We start from the raw sequence: 16,980 nt of genomic DNA on the forward strand, positions 1-16,980 counted from the left end.
TGGAAAAGACCTCAGAGATCAAGTCAAACCATTAGCCCAGCATGCCAAAGTTCACCACTAAGCCATGTCCCGAAGTGCCACATCTACACGTCTTTCAGATGCCTCCAAGGATGGTGATTCCAACACATCCCTAGGATGCATGTTCCAATGTTTGACAATCCTAATGATGAAGAGATTTTTCCTGATATCCAATCTAACTTCCCCTGGTGCAACTTGAGGCCATTTCCTCTCTTGTCCCATCACTTGTTACTTGGAAGAAGAGACTGACTTGCACCTTGTTTCAACCTCATTTGACCTAAAACCCACTGCCTTCCTCCCATCCACTTTGTCTCGCATACCTACGGATCACAGCTGTCCTCCAGCCAACCATCTGCACAGGTGTGCATCGCATGAGCCACTGTGCTACCCAGTGCGTTGATTTCCATGTCCTGCTACTGGCAGAACTATGCTGAAAGGTGAGCAACCACACCTGTGATAACCTGATCCAAATGGGAACGCTCCAATTTCTTTGTTCTCTCTTCTTCTAGACTATTTAATTACTTCAGACAACACCATGAACACATCTCTGATGCAGCCACAAAGGCTTGTCCGGCTGGAGGAGCTGCCTGAGCCAGCTCCTGACCAGCGGACTGGAAGGCAAACAGTGGCAATACCAGCTGTACACCACCACTGCCAGTTTGTCAGCACTGCGCAAACTCCTCCAGCACCACAGGGTCCTTCCTCTTTCACACCACCTCCGCACAATCTTTGCCACTTTTTCCTTTCTCTAGGCTCACCACCTCGCATACTCTCCCAGGAAATCAACACCTGGCAGGAATACTCTCTCCGCAGCATTACCTTGATCCATTTTGAAGTGGCCCTTGGAGGTTTGATGCTGCTATTGAACTGCAATAAAGCAGGATGTTGCCAAAACGCCACTGTGACAAGCAATCGATTCTGCTTCGCAAGCGCTCCGTGAAAAATCTGAGAGGTAAAAGCTTCTGATGGCCAATAATCCACAAATACGACCCATGAAGGAATTTTCAGTGTGTCCACCAAAATTATAGCTGTTGTTATAAGTACCTGAATTTGTTAACCTTCACTTTTGACTATCAATATAGACAAAACTTTTTAGCCATAAAACTCCTTCTTTTACACAAACATACAAAAGATGCCAGATAAAGTAATTCCCTATTCCATGTTACCTGAAAAAGGGCACTGTTCTGGAAAAGAAAGAAAATCCTTTATTCAGCTTCATAATCTGCAAGTGCTACATTGATTCTCACATCAAAACACCTCTAGTGGGAAGCTGAAATACTAAGCACAGAATTCAAGAGTTCTTGGCTTCTGAGACCAAGGGGGTTTTGTGTCCCCTTACAGCTTTTAGAGGGGAAAAAAAACCCCACCAAATGAATACAAATTTTTTTTAAAAAGTCACAATACAGCATGCAATTTTGCAACATAGATTATCTCTTGGAAATCCAGTGCAATCAAAGGTGAACAAACATTACTGTTGATATATTTAATAACCATTTTTTTATTCATGCAAAAGCAATCTGTTGAAGGCTTCATCACAAATCTGAATGAAGTTGGTAACAGACGGTTTCTGTATCTCATTTGAAATGTAAATGAGTCATTCCTGTCTTTTGGGGAACTAGGATAGAAGAGACTCCTCTTCAGTCTTGTGGTTAAAAATAACTTTCCACTCATCCTACACAATATCCCCTTTAAATGATCCCTGCTTCGCATTACTTTCATGATGACCTATTAAATAAATGAGGACATAATGCAGCCTCCAAAATTCAACCAAAGTCAGACTTTTGAAATAAAAATAAGCATATGGAACACAAAACCTGATACTGCATTACATTAAAAAATTACATATTAAGATTCAAAAAATCAAAAACATACAAAATAGGGGTGTGAGATACTGCACAGAAGGGCTTTGAGCTCTTGCTAGTCTTGACTGTTCAGAAGAGGGACCTGATGCTCCAGGGAAAATTTCCTATTTGACTTCAGGCCCTGACAAATACTGGAATTGTTCCAGCTGGTACTTCGGCTGGTCTCCCTTCCCTTAGAGCAAGCTGAAAAGCCATTACCCCAGGTGTGAAGAGGCTGTGTAATCTTTGTCTATAGTCATGCAAATACCTTCTGATAATCATGATAGAACGCTTGCCCAAGTACAGTGGATTAATGACTCCAACATACTCACAACTGAGCCCTTCTGTGGTAGCTTGTCAATATTAGAACTACTAAAATGTCAAAGTGGACAATGGCAATACACTATTTGGGAATTCTAGCTATAGTAGTCTATTTACAACCGTACAACACTGTTTTCTCACTGCAAGAGGTTTAACCTGCAATGAAGACCTCAAGAACAATCTTACAGGAGGCTTCTTTGTGGATTTTAAACCTGTTTTCTGGACTGGGGACAGAATAAAGCCTTTCGCTAGGAGACTGGAGGGACAGATTGGATCAGAGATGCTGTTCTGGAAGAGATTCCACTCTGAATACATTGGTGGAGAGAACCACAGTTCCACATCACGCTTGGCCCATTTTGGGGGGTCCTCCACATTGCAAGGCATGTAGAAACAGCCAGATGCTTCAGCTACATTTAAATTACCTCAAGTTATCAGAGGCCATATCAATGTACTAACTACAGTATTAAAACAGGGTTCATTTTCTGTGTCAACAAGGTCCACTGTCAGTGATTCCCAAACCTCTGGCATCAGATAGAACTTCCCACCACAATATCACTAGGCAGCAGGTCAGGAAGAAGCTCTCACAAATCAGTGGTGATTATGTTTTAATATTGCATAATTAGGGTATAGGAGTTGGGGTGTGTTGGAGGAGTGAGAGATTTGTGCTTTCAAGGAAAGGAGGTGGGAGTTCAGGAGCAGAGACATTTCTGGATAACAAGGACCTGGGTTTCTATGGGATTGCTCAGCCACCAGTGTTACTGTTGTTTCTCACCCCACCAGATGCCAAGTGCAGCCTCTTTCCTAACTCAGGACTTCAGTTGTGAAAAACATATGGCCCTAAATATTAAAGCTCTGTAAAACAAATTCAACCTTAAAAATTCTCCAATACCTCCAGTCAGAAAAACAGTATTACCAAAGTAGCACTATCTGAGAACTGAGAAATGGGATTTGAAAGTAGCAATTTATTTAATAGTAAGAAGAAACCTAACTAGAGCAATATTTTAATTGCATAGACACAGCTAGGAGTATTTTACTATGCAGTTACAGGTTAGGTGGTGGCTTCTTTGGGAGGATTTCAAGGATAAGATTGCTCAGCATGAAGGAAGTGTTAGAGCACAGCAGTTTTAAACAACAATTGTTGGGAATTCATTTTGCTACTCTCTGGTTCAACAATTATTATCCTTTGCCACCTAAGGGGATACTGAAAAAGTAGTCACTAAATCCGATTATGTTAGATTTGTAAGCTTTTTTTCTCCTTTTTTTTTGTTTTTCTGAAACCTGAGTACAACAAAATACAGAAAACTGTGAAAAAAGCAAAAAACTTTACTTTTATTACCAGTAAGAGACTGAAGCCATAATATTTTCAGCTACATTCATAAGAACATTTTTAGACAAATTCTTTTTGCCCAGAAATCTCTTTGCTTTAAAATACATTCCAAAACTGTGACAAGTTTAATGTATTACTTCATATTGCATGACTTCAACAACAGGCCCTGCCTAAAAAGAATGACATCCTTATGCATATTCTGCATTAAAATGATTCTATTCAAAACACACACCCCCTCTTGCTAGTGTTATTTTTTTCAAACACCTGGGGAGCTATATTAATATTAGTATGTCAAGTGTTAAATTGTATTTAAAAGTATATAAGATAAATTTTCCTATGTAAAGTACCTGACGGTGTGGTGTATTCAAAAAGCAATTTCCGTAACAGCAAGAAACCTTACTAGAGTTGTATGATTTAGTAAGATATAGCAGCCTGAAATACACAATCCTGCTGACCTTCAATACTTCAAAATCATTCCAGTTTTTATAGCTCCTGTTGTTTGCCATCCCATTTCTACCCATTGCCACTGAGTGTACAAATGAAAAGAGTTGAAAGTCTGTTTTCTGTACAAACAAAATGCACACTGCTCCATGCCTACTCAGCCGGGGATTTTATTTACTGTCTACTTACCAACCTACCCCTAACTAAGGACTCTATTTCTTTCACATTTTCAACACAACCTTTCTTTACCTCTCCCTTCAGCCATTCTCCTTCCATGCTGCTGGCCTGGAATCATCTATTGTCCAGAGCTATGTGACCAGCTTTCACTTCCAGAGAAAAGGAAAACACCAGAGTATCGTGAAAAAACGTGCACTAAAAAAACAATAGCACCACTTTCACACGAACCATTCCTCTGCCTCCATGCCCAGATCTCCACACTGCAGAGGTGCTCAGCTTTCATCACATTTCTAGGTGGCTTTTTCCCAATATTTCTGCTGCATCTGATGCTCAGCCAGCACACACTGAACAGCCCGTGGGCACAGGTCTCATCCCATGGAAACACAGGGAAGTAGAGGCCAGATACAGTGATGGTGGGATGCGTCCTGACTTCAGTCCTCTCCCACTCTCCCTGAACAAAGCAGTACATCTGGCCTGACAATCTCACTTTTGATAAAGCAGGTAAAAAAAGGCCAAACACCACCCAAGAAAACCCTCATGTAAGATTTGCAACAAAATAGCAAAAAACTGAAACCTGGCATTTTACTAAGTAAATCCCATTTTGTTTATAAATCCGTAAGATATGTGGTTGCTCAGCACAGTAAATAAGAGAATACGAACTCTGCAAGAGCACAGGAGGCAAAGTTGTTTTGTTCTGCATTTCTGCATCATGTGAAATCACTATTACGTGATCAAAACCAACAGCTAAATAATGTGTCACAGAAACCATGCAAATTCTACAGATCCAGAAAGATTTTCCTTTTGCAGCTTCAGTGGCCACATGACCCTGAAATGCCATAAAATGCCATTCCCAGAATGTTCATGTGGCTTCAGAAAAGTAGCACTTACTGAAATGCAATTAAAAGTCAATAAGGAGAGATGGGGAGAAAAGAAATTTAGAGGTTCTAAAGCACAGATTCTTTTGCTAGCCTCTCTGGAGAAATATGTCCTGTCTACCCACATCATCAATGAGCATAGAACTCTTGGGCTAATCTAGAGAAAATCCTAGTATAGAAATAAGTATGACTGACACATGATAATGTGCATTTATACTGCACTTTTCTGCATTTGAGGCTTTGTCATCAATCAAGATTTCTTTCCAGTCTTCATCTCACCAAAGAAACATGACCTTTCTCACCAAGCCAACCTTTTAATGGAATTTAATATACAAATTAATGTCATTCAGACCACATACTTTCCTTCTCTTGTCAATACCTTGGGTAACCCAGCAGACCTGGCAGTTTATCTGCATCAGACCTAACAAAGACGCAAACTTGTAGCTGATATTCTTAAATAAATTTCTAACTGGTGATCAATTCAGGTTACTGTAAAGAAAATAAAAGGCATTCATGTCTACCTACGAAAGACCATAATCTCCTCTATGTGAAAGCCATTTAAAGCACCAACTTATACTTATTTGTACAGGTGTGTAAGTAGTAGGTACACATTGTCAGGAACTGTCATTACATAACATATGCAGTCATAATGGATAATCAGTGTGACATGGGAAAAAAGGACTTGCTCAAATCTCTGCCTCATTTAATAGCAATAAAATACTTTCTGTTTTAGCTCTTTTTGGAAAGCAGAAATTTTCAGGCTTATGTATGTTTAATATGTTTTAATTAGATGTTCACCTTCTTTACATGACACACTCTTTAGTCCATGTCTTTCACAACTGTACATTATTTGGAAAAAGAGATTTGATGATTAAGGCTAACAACAGTGTAATAAAGAAAAATGCATTCTGTAGTTACTATCACATTTACTTAGGATCAGTTCCATCGCAAATTACAAAAATATAAAAAAATTACAGAAACTGGAAGATAAAGCTATAATACTTTGCTTGCTTATATTACCAAAAGAAGAATAAAAATCCCTTGCCACACAGGTTTTTTTCTTTCCTTTTTTTTGGGGGGTGGAGGGGAGGCAGAACTGCAAGTGTGGTCAAGGGGAATATAACCAAACTCAATTTGAGCCCTCAGATATTTGAACTTGCAACACTATCACTATCATAATGATGCCTAAAAATTGTAATTTATGAAAACTCATCCCTATTGAATGAGGCAAGAACTATTGTTATGAAGACTACAGCTAGTTTAAGGCAAAAAAATACAGTGGTAACAAATGATAAATTTAGGAAAGGCTGTGTTCATTAGTAAGTGGGAGAGGAAGCAACTATCGTGGTAAATATGAAAAGGTGCTGCAAACTTGGGAAGAAATGTATGAAAGGAAGAGCTGAAAAATGAATACAAAGGAATTGTGAAGTAACCAAAACAGGCAGAAAATAGTTAAGGACATTCATACTACAAATGTGCAAACTGATAAATTACAGAAGCCATCTCAAATTGGCATACTACAACAAAGAAGAAATCTAGAATCACTAATATGTAAAGAGACTGCGCAGAGTACAAAATCCAAATTACTGTGCAATGCCACATGAAGACATGAGACAGGGTGACTGCAGTTACTAAGTGATCACTTCACCTGCCATTTTGGTTCTTGGGAAATGAAGATATTTGCAAATCAGTGAAGTGTTAGAGAAATCAGAATATTTAAGAAGAGATTCAGGCTTGCCAATTTAAGCAAAGATAATTCCCTGAAAAGCAACATAGAGAATTTATATACATATATAACTTAGCTAAAATGGTATCTATGAGAAGCAGATAAGAAAAATGCAATCTAGAATTCAACATAATTAGTACATAGTCAAGTTCTAAACTGTTCAAAGTAAATCTGCCAGAACAATATAATCCAAGAACTTCAGATGTTAAATAAAATTGATACTACTGATAAATTTATTATTTTACAGCAAGTTTATTTTAAGCTATAAAATCAGTATGAAGCTTTGGAGTAGTAACAGGAAAGTACTTTTTCCCAAACTGGCACAACAGCAGATGCTGCACTGCATGAAAACACCATTTATTTTTTGAAGTCTTGTGAATACATTTATGTGGAAAGACAGAGGGTGGGGTTTTTTTTCCCCCTGATAGACTGAAAAGGCTTTTCCTGTGACACTGGCCCAGGAGGCTTAGCCTTTCTGCAGTGTTGAAGCTGGGAGATGTCGTGTCCTCCTCCCTGATACGGATCTCCCAGGTAGTTACTGGTTCCTTTTGAAAAGCTGCTCCTTTTGAAACCTGCCTTTTGAAAGTCCTCTTGCCCTTCCTGTTCTCAGCCCTTCTCCAAACCAGTCTCATATATTACCTAAAGAGGTGGCAGAATCATAAAAGATAAATACCTCTGGGATCATCCTTCATCAACACTGAAATGTTGTCTGAGAATTGACTATTATCTTGATCCATTATTTTTCTCCTTCCAGTTTTTTTAGACAATCTATTGCTGAATTAAACAAATATAAACATCAAAATTATGTCCCAATAAACAAGCTTCTGCTTCCATGTGAAAAAAAGGTCACATAGTAAAATAAAACAAAAAAGTCACTAAATGAACATGAATAATCTCTTGAAAGCACATCTATTTTCTAGTTCTCAATGAATTTATAATTTATGATGTATAATTATTTCTATAACTTACATTTAATGATACATTTTTCCTAAAAATCTGAGCTTCACCACACTTGAATTCATGCAATAACGCCATCCTAATTACATTTGTATATTTAAGATACCTTTAAAAATTAATTTACCAAGATTTTACTAACTATATATTCTTTTATGAATATATAAAACTTAAACATACATCTTCTACAATTCATATTGAGTCCTACTACATCAAATGTATTATTTTACCTCTTTATCTCTTACTTCTGTAAAACCCTATAAACATAGCACCTTGCATGTCAACAAAGGAGCGTATTGTTTTCTTTCAAATATTAGTTAATTTAAGGTAAGCAAGGTTTCCTACTACCTGCATAACTGTAGATTTGCATCCTAACAAGGGAAACTGAAAGGATTTCACAGCAAACATACTACAAACTGCAGGGACATGGGGAAAAATTCTGCTACCTGCTTCCTAGACTAAAAGAGAAGCGATCCCCTGACAATCCAAATAATCAGATTCATTTATTTAGCACCACAGTTGTGCCTTCAAAAAAGCTACCAAAACAGGGAATGCCCTCAAACAACTAAACTGAGGTCTTAATATGGAGCTTGTAGGAAACATTTTCACCATTCTATTTTATTATTTCTTTGTTCAATAGCTCACTAGCTAAATTTTTACGGCACCAGAAACCTGCAAACTGAATCAGATTTGAGACAAAAGGCAAAAAATTGACCAAAGGTCAGGCTCTGTGATGATACACCCTTACAGCCCCCAATTCACAAAACTAAAAACATACAGTATTATGTCCAGTTATGTCATGTAAAGGTACAAGCTTTTCCATGGTAGGCAGGTATGCAAGGCCAAAGAACTCAAACTAACAGACTAATGCAGTATCATGCCAAAACCTTCCCTCCGGGAAGTCAGGCAAAGCATTACATTTCTGAGTAAAAGACAATTCCAATTAATGATATTTGCATGTCTCCCTTAAACCTGCTAGCAAGAAGTGCTGGAGAGCTGCTTTAATGGTTCTCTGGTAGCTCTATCATACAAGTAATTGTTAACTCTATGTGTACTATGAAATTATTAAATGTTTATTTCCTAATGTCAAATCAATTATTAAGCACATAAGAAGCCATATGAAGGGCTTGAATTATTCATTTCCATTTGTCACTTGGTCTCTCAATTTCAGAAACATCAGAAGAGTATGATGACATTTAAAATCAGTTTCAGTATTCTCAGAAACATTCATATTCCTACTGATAAATGTTATTTCCCATCAAAGAGAAAAATCTTGCCACATTCAGTTAGTGCATATTTATCCAAGTCTCACATTTATATTGTACTTCAATATGTACATTTGCCTCAACAAAATTCATTCACATGACTTGCACTGCAATTATCACATTGCATGTAAACCATGCAATAATCTTGATGAAAACTACCATCAGCTCAGCCTTTGTACTTAATTGTCCCCCCAAGATGAAAAAAACTTCAGGAAATGGAGTCAAGGAAAATAAACTAGCAGGGAAACAAGAATTTCATAAGGATCTTTCAGTAAGTTCCAGGACACATCCAGTCTCTTCTACTTCATATTACATCCTCTCTCATAAATGTTATAATGAATGCCTAAAGAGATCAGAAATAGACCCAAAATTATTATCCCCAGATGCTTTAAATTCTGAGACTACTTCTCCAGAACACTGGAAAGACAGAAGATATTTAGATAGCAAAAACCATGAACTTTTAAAATTCAGAAAACGCACCTGTTCAGCTTTTAGATGAACTTCAGGCACAGGTCAAAGTAAATTGTCATTTAAAACAACTCAGTAGTTTCCAGATGTTCAGTAGAGCATAGGAATAAAGAACTAAAAGGATGCTTCTGAACCACTGAAGTCCATGTTTCTTCAATTGAAGACACTGACTGACTCTCAGCTAAGGACAGCATTCCTCACTGTAAAACCAATTCATTATTTTAATCTTTATTATCCTGGGGATATTAACCTCCACAAACTGAGTGCCCCTATGGCTATGGGATGCATTTTAATGTACAGTTTAATTTTCATTACTGGCCAGATGACTTTTATTTTTGTGTGTGTCACTAACTCTTTGTCTTCAGTAGCTTCTCCTCAAGTCTGATGTCTGCAACCACGGACTATCTGTAGATGGCAGTCACACCCCTCAGCATTCTTCTCCTCTGCAGATCTATACCCAACTCAAGCTCTTCTCAACTCCTCTCACAAACTCCCCTTTCTCCTGGTGATCTTTTGAATATATGCAACTAGAGGTTTATGTAGTCATCCAGGCAAGGATTCATCTTTAGCTGGGTAGTTTGCCATCACAAACGAGTTTTTGTCTGGACACATGTCCAAATGACCCAGTGAACAGCTAATGCTTCCTCTCTTCATTCTGCTTGTCCTTGCTGCGTTTTCTACTGATGAACTCAGCGTATAGCTGCAACTTCTGCTGTTAGTCCCCAAATGCAGGCACCTCATATTTCCTATTATTGAATTTCATCTAGCTGCTGTTACTGCAGTCCTCAAGGTCAAGCTTTTCTTCCCCATAACATTGTGGTCTTTAGCTGTATTAGGAATCTTTGAACTGGGTCATCAACAAATTTCATTATAGCAGTGACATTCAGTTACCCCTTCACTAGTAAAAAAGCACTAATAAAGGGAAACATTCTCCAGAGAGCTCTCAGAAATCCAGCCAGAAATCTTGCTCCTGCCTGACGCCCTCTAAAGTCACACAACCTGCCACTTCCCCTCACCTACATGTACAGTTACCTTAATAATGGTCATCTCCCTTTAGCAGGGCTTCTAGTCTCCTGTTTGGCACAAAAACAGATTTTTTTTCTTTCAAAAATACGTTCCCTACTCAAAACAGTAATCAGTTAATTTTTCACAAACTGCTCTCATAATGCACTGCCATGACATATCAAAGGTTAACAATGGCACGTTGGTTATGCCAATGGGGATTTCAGGGGTTCGCACACTATGGTATTATATTAATTTACTGTATTGCTGATTTTAATAACTGGCAGGTCTCTCTAATAGTTCATCTTTTTCCTGTCTTCTATACATATATAACCATACCAGACTTGATGAAACCACTTAAATGTCTTCCTATTAAGCCTGTGACTTTATATATTTATAAAAAAAGCATCGAGATAAAAATCATCTGTTCTCTTTCCATGAATATAACTGAAAATACAGTATATACTGGTGGATTGGGGGGTTCTTCTTTTTCTATCATACCTATTCCTAAAGCAGAGTATCGTCTGCTTGGCAGGGTCTTTCCTTTTCATTCAACGCTTCTGGCTTCCTTCATGTCCTTTTTCAGGTGAATATTCACCTACAAGTTACTGAACCATGCTCCTTCAAGATTTTGTTCCTTGTTTAGGATACTCATTCCTGAGAGTCTGGTTAATCTTGAACTTAAAAAAATGTTGAGTCTTCCCCACACTCCAGATCCTGAACAAGTGGTATAGCATCAACCCATCCTCACTTACCTGTGCTGCAGGGATTTCACTACACCTGCCTTGCTTTCCTCAAATATCTAAGAATACTTTTTTCTCATACTGCTTAACCACAAAACATGTTATTGATTATTTAGGGCAGGGCTGACTTTAGATAAGGCAGGTCCCATGCAAGGTGTGGAAATCAGACCCAATGCAATTCCACACAAAGACAAGTCTTCCCTTTCTGCACACCCATTTTCTCACCACACTGCCTAATACAGGAGCTAATTACCACAACCACAGAAACTCTGTGCAGGCCCTCACCCCTCAGCACACAACAGTTATCTCCAGGTGCTAAGACAGTACCAAAAAAAAAAGAGATTTATAAAACTAGTGCATAAAATTTTGCCCACACTTCCTAAGCCAGGACTGCTCCAAGGCCCGAATTGAACCATTCCATATCAACACACTAAAACAAAACAAAGAAGTATTTTAAATTCTGCTCAAAGAGCAGAATTTAGGCTAAAATAATCAAACATATATTCTAAACACATCACTCTGGATATTTTTTTAAAAACCAAAAGTGTGAAATTCCACTTGAAGTAATTTCTGTGCTGTAACTGAATATAGAGGAGGAGGAACACATCTGGTGCCTGCACTGTGCAAATGTATTTATGGTTAAATAGAATTGAATACCAAAATCCTGCAATGATAGAATTCATTAGACTAGTATAATGCTGCATAATTACTCTTTTTTTATAGCATCCACTGCATGCTTTAAGAGCTCTTTTTACCCATTGATATCAATGTGCTATGTCATATTTACATACATCCTGCATAAAAGGCTGAGGAAATATTAGACATGACAGAGGGTGACACAGAAAGGCAACTGTTGTACAATAACTACACTGTCAGCGAAACAAGAGGAAACTGATTTAAATTCATTCCCCAGCATGGAACTCTACAGACAGGTACTGGATTTACATTTTGAAAGGAAAGGTGCTTCATACTATAGTAAGGAAGAGCTCTAACACAATAAAATCTATACATCGCTCCTTTTTACCAGCTCTCCTTGCTCAGCTTGCCTGCCTTGCATTACTGGCCCTCCACCAACACCCCATCCACAGATTTCCTCATGGACCTTGCTAAACAAGCATCGCCCTTGGGTCTTTCCTCACTGAAACCATCTCCACACATTACTGCCAGCAGGCAGTGGCTCTCTTTGAGCCTCCACATGACTGCCTTTCCTCTGCTTCTTTCCTACCAACCCAAGTGTCTCATGACTCCTAGCAGGCAGACCAGTCTCCCTCCTGGCTCATGCAAACTGTAGCATATGAAGGTCCTAACAAAGGATCTAAGTTCCCCAGGCCACCAAGGAAAACCAGGGGCTCCACTGCCACAGAAACTTGGGCTGACAGCAACAAAAGTGGGTTGCTACACTTCTTTAAAATAATTTGTCAGGTACAAAAGACTTTTGCCATCACTGTTTCAATTGTTTTCATGTTAAGCCACCCACCGTCTCCCTAAGGCACGCTCCATCTCCCTCTCAGTGTACTCATTGTTCTTCACTGTTGGCACAGAGGAGTAAGGGAGTTTGGACACCCAGAAAGAGGTAAGTTAGCTACTACGGCTGATGGTGCAAATCTGCTGGCTGCTCTCATAGATGGGTTAGTGATGATACCTGGGCAGTCCAGTGACAATAACAGCCTTTGGATCAGGCTCAGCAGGCAATTACAGAACCAGCATGGAACTGGCAGACTGGCACAAGGGACAAAGCAACTGTCCACAGCCACACTGTCCTCCCCCTTCAAACAGCGGCCAGACACCCACCTGATAAGAGCTTTCTCTCCAAAACTGTAGCTGCAACCAAAGAAGAGTCAAGGAAATGGAGACTGATAAAAGCAGTCTGCAGGGACAGCAAAAAGGTAGCTGAAACCAATTACTATTTGCACTTATTTCACATCAGCCTACAGGTTTCTAATAAAAAAACAAAACAGTGGTCCTGACCAACCACTTCATTTGCAGCCCTCTACTAATTGCAGGTTATTTGAGCTATGTGCCTGCAGGCTAAGGAGGAACTGCTCTGCATTAAATATATATTGAGTTCCTAACCAAAATAATCTCTCTCAAGAGGTATTTTTATTGTGAACAAAAGCTGCAAAAGTTCACACCTCAGGTTCCTTAAGACAACAAACTACATTGAGCAGCTGCAACAGCCAAAAGGCACATGAAAATCATTAAGCCAAAATTTAAAAGATGCAGGGTTGCCACTCAAAGGGCTGTGCACAAATGACACAAAAACATGCTCTTTCTATTTACTGCGGTATGCAGAAAATCTATCTTTCAATAGCTACTAGTACAACTAAGAAATACCATATTCTTAACAAGCTTAAGATTTAGGGGACATGAAAGTTACGATATTTTTAAACTCTCCTGGACCAGAACAGAAGTTAGGCTGTAATATGAAGTAAATTAAAAGCAAATTAAAGTAAATCTATATAAATATGAAGTAAATTAAAATAAAGCACTTGTTTGGTAAGTTACTATGCATGAACTGACTCTTTTATTTTCATCAGTTTCTAATTAGTTAATGTTGACAGAGATATATTGAAACCTAACTAATTTAACTTTTACATTGTGTCTCCTTTCTTTCATAAAAAGCATAAAGGAATCACAAAACCACTCTAATATGCCAAGTAAAATGGTTTAAAGATTCACAAAATGTAAAATTTCAACAAAGAACCTGTCAATCATCACCAAGGAAGGATTTTTCCGATTTGATTTCACATATAAGAGAGAACACCAATTATTGACCTACATATTTTCAGTGCAGAGCAAACAAAACAGCAGCATCACAGGAATACAAGGCAGTATTTTACTACTCACAGATCTTTTTCAAATGTTTGAAAACATCATAGCTGCAATTAGTCTTTTGTGTAATGTGTCAAATTCCCAGAAAGATGCCTATATTTCCATAGTTTACTCTTAACTGACACTAGGCAAAGTACACCTACAAAAGCAATCCACAAAAGTGGTCTGCTGTTCAAAGGGGGGAAAAAAAAGCAGGTTTGGGGAAGTGAAGGGTCCCACTACAGGGAGCCACAGGGAGACCTTGGACTCCCAGCAGTGGCCAGGGGCTACTCTGGCACAGCCCCTCTCCCAGCAGATGCCAAAGACATCTGCCGCCAGGTCCAGGCACTCCGGAAAAGCCCTGCCTTCTCTCAGCTGGAGCCTGCAAAGCACTCGGCAAGGCGGCTGCCTGGAGCCAGCTGCTGCCGGCAGAGCAAGAGAGGCAGCTCCGTCCCAAATATCCTTTTCTCCAAGCAGCTCTTGCACACAAAACAAAGAGAAGACTGAAACATCAGAGGAGTTGTGTCCTGGCAACCTACAGGAAGACAATGGCTTTTCCCAGAGCTCCACAGTCCTTCCTCTGTCATGGGGCCAGACACATCCCTGCATGCTGTAGGAATGCCTACTTTTTTCCTAAGAGGAAAGCAACGCAGGACAAATCATTTTCACAGGCTAAATACAACTCCAGGACTAAGACATCAGTATCCCTCCTACATCTCTTTCAGTCCATGTGCTTTGGAAAACCATTATCCCATTTTCAAATACCAAAATTAAATTCAGTATCTTTTGCAATGAATAAATAATATGGCAAATTAAATATTTGCATCTAAGCTTGAACGTCTGAAATATTCTAGCATGACATGACACAACTGCCAACGAAAACAAATCAAAAAAGTAAGACCAAGTGAATTATCTAGACCTGATACTACAAAGATACAGGCACTCCCAGAGTGAAATCCATATCTAGAAAAAATTATTTCATGTTCTGATTGCTTTTTACTACATGCAAGTGTGACCCGGTTTGGTCGTTTTAAATACTGAAAAGAAAAAAAAAAAAAAACCTAAAAAAAAAACCCAAACAAGGTAGGAGGTTTCTTAGATAATTAATCCCACAACCTTCCAAGAAAATGAAAATATAAAGTTACCCACAAAGATAACGGCTCCAAAAGTATTACTAACATACACCAGTAATTTAAATAATTTACATTAAAGAATTTAAAGGAACTACTTGAAGTTCAATATTTGCCCAAGCCTTGGCAAGATCTGAGTAAAAAGTCAGAGAATTTATTTCAAGTCTATCTCAAGGACCTAGAAGGCATTCTGGATAGAGTAATAACATTTAAAGGTTAAACTCATAGAATCAGCATGAAATTTTCAGAAGACATATTTGTATGTTTAAAAAAATTTTTCCATCCTTTGAAGAGTTTTAAAAATATTATATGAGGAGTATTCCTGTGTAGAATGGTTTGGGGAAAAGAAAATGATGTGGCAAACTCAGAAGAATCGATCAGACGCAGCGTTGGATATTGCACATCAGTTACTGAATGCAGCTATTAGGCTGCAATTATATTTTTCTTTGTCTTCATTACAAAATTTTAAAAATGTGAAGGGTACTTCACTGCTTCTCTACTCATCCATTTTTCCAGACAAGTAAGGAGACTCCCAGTCCTTTTTTCATATGCATTGCTAGAGAACACCCTGAAGACCACAGAAAGCCTACACTAAGAGCTCAAACATTTTAAACTAAGAAAGATAGCATCAGCAGTGTTGAACAAAACTAGCATTTACTGCCATGTTAACTGGCCACTACAATCAAATATTCACTCTACAAAGGTGATTGGGATCAAGTATTAATTATACAAAGGAACTTAAAAATATAAAAGCAAAATCCTTCTAATATTTCCTAATATATTTTAAGTATGCACATCTCTGGTATTTCTAAAACAGATGGAGGGAGTCTCAGCATGCAACCACTTAGTCCCAAAAACATTTTGTGAGATGTCCCACAAAAATGAACATGAATGTTTTTGTATAGAATGGTTCTTGGAAATGTACCCAATGGAATTAAAATTAGTAATAATGACAGTCTTACCTGGTCCCAGGGACAGATGATTCCTCCAAAACACATAAAGAGATATCCCATGGCAACAAGACATACCCAGACCACCAGAGAAAATATACGAAGCAGCTTCTTAAATACAGGTTCTACGCAGACAAGGATAAATATAGCAAAAAAAATTGCTAGGGCCGTTGGAACAGTTATTAAAAATGCCACGTGGTCTTCAACTTCCTGGAAACAGAGGAAAATGAAAAGGAAGTTAAAAGCTAACGTAATTAAAGGTCAGACACCAATAACATACTCTAAACTGATTGTACATGGAGATCCCAAAAAGACATGACTGGATATCTAAAGCGACTTTCAATTAAAACACGGTTTCTTTCATGGTAAGAAGCTGTTATGTGGAGCATCATCTTCATAACTACTACTGCAAATATTAACCACAAGAGCACACCATTTCTTTTACTAATCTGAGTTGCAGTAGGCTGTGAGAAGTGTGTGCAACATGAGGTTGGAAAGCTGGTTCCAAGCTCAGTCTGCAGTGGATCCAGAGCCCATGGCCAACCAGCCAACAACTCCACTGCCAGCACACACAGAACGGAGAGGGATGCAGAAGAATGAAAGCTTGCAACAGCATGAATCTGCAGGAGAAAGAAACTTCCCCTGAAGCCTAGCATGCCCCTGCAGAACCTTTTCACTGCTCTGCAGACTGAAAAGACCCATCGCATCAGGAGAGGTGCTGGAGCTGAGCCAGGCAGCCCCATCTGCTCCGTGTGTAACAGCCAACGCAACCACGAGAACGTGATGGGTGACAGCAGCAGGGACTCTCTTGTGAGAGGTACAGAGGCGCCCATGTGCTGACCTGACACACCCCTGAGAGCTGTGCTGCTTGCTGGGGGCTCGTATCAGCAATGCCACCAAGAGATTCCCAAGCCTCATGGAGCTCACTATT

General features: G+C 38.8%; 1 protein-coding gene across 2 annotated transcripts in view; it reads right to left on the minus strand.

Annotated features, from left to right (window-relative positions):
- ADCY2 (adenylate cyclase 2) overlaps positions 1–16,980 on the minus strand; it is a 205,755-nt gene that overhangs the window by 167,563 nt on the left and 21,212 nt on the right. For both annotated transcript variants that reach the window (XM_039549160.1, XM_039549159.1), the window contains exon 2: positions 16,062–16,259. In XM_039549160.1, the coding sequence (XP_039405094.1) occupies positions 16,062–16,259 (198 nt within the window). The remainder of the gene's footprint in view (positions 1–16,061; positions 16,260–16,980) is intronic.

The sequence above is a fragment of the Corvus cornix genome, chromosome 2 (genome assembly GCF_000738735.6).
Source record: "Corvus cornix cornix isolate S_Up_H32 chromosome 2, ASM73873v5, whole genome shotgun sequence".
Lineage (NCBI taxonomy): Eukaryota > Metazoa > Chordata > Aves > Passeriformes > Corvidae > Corvus > Corvus cornix.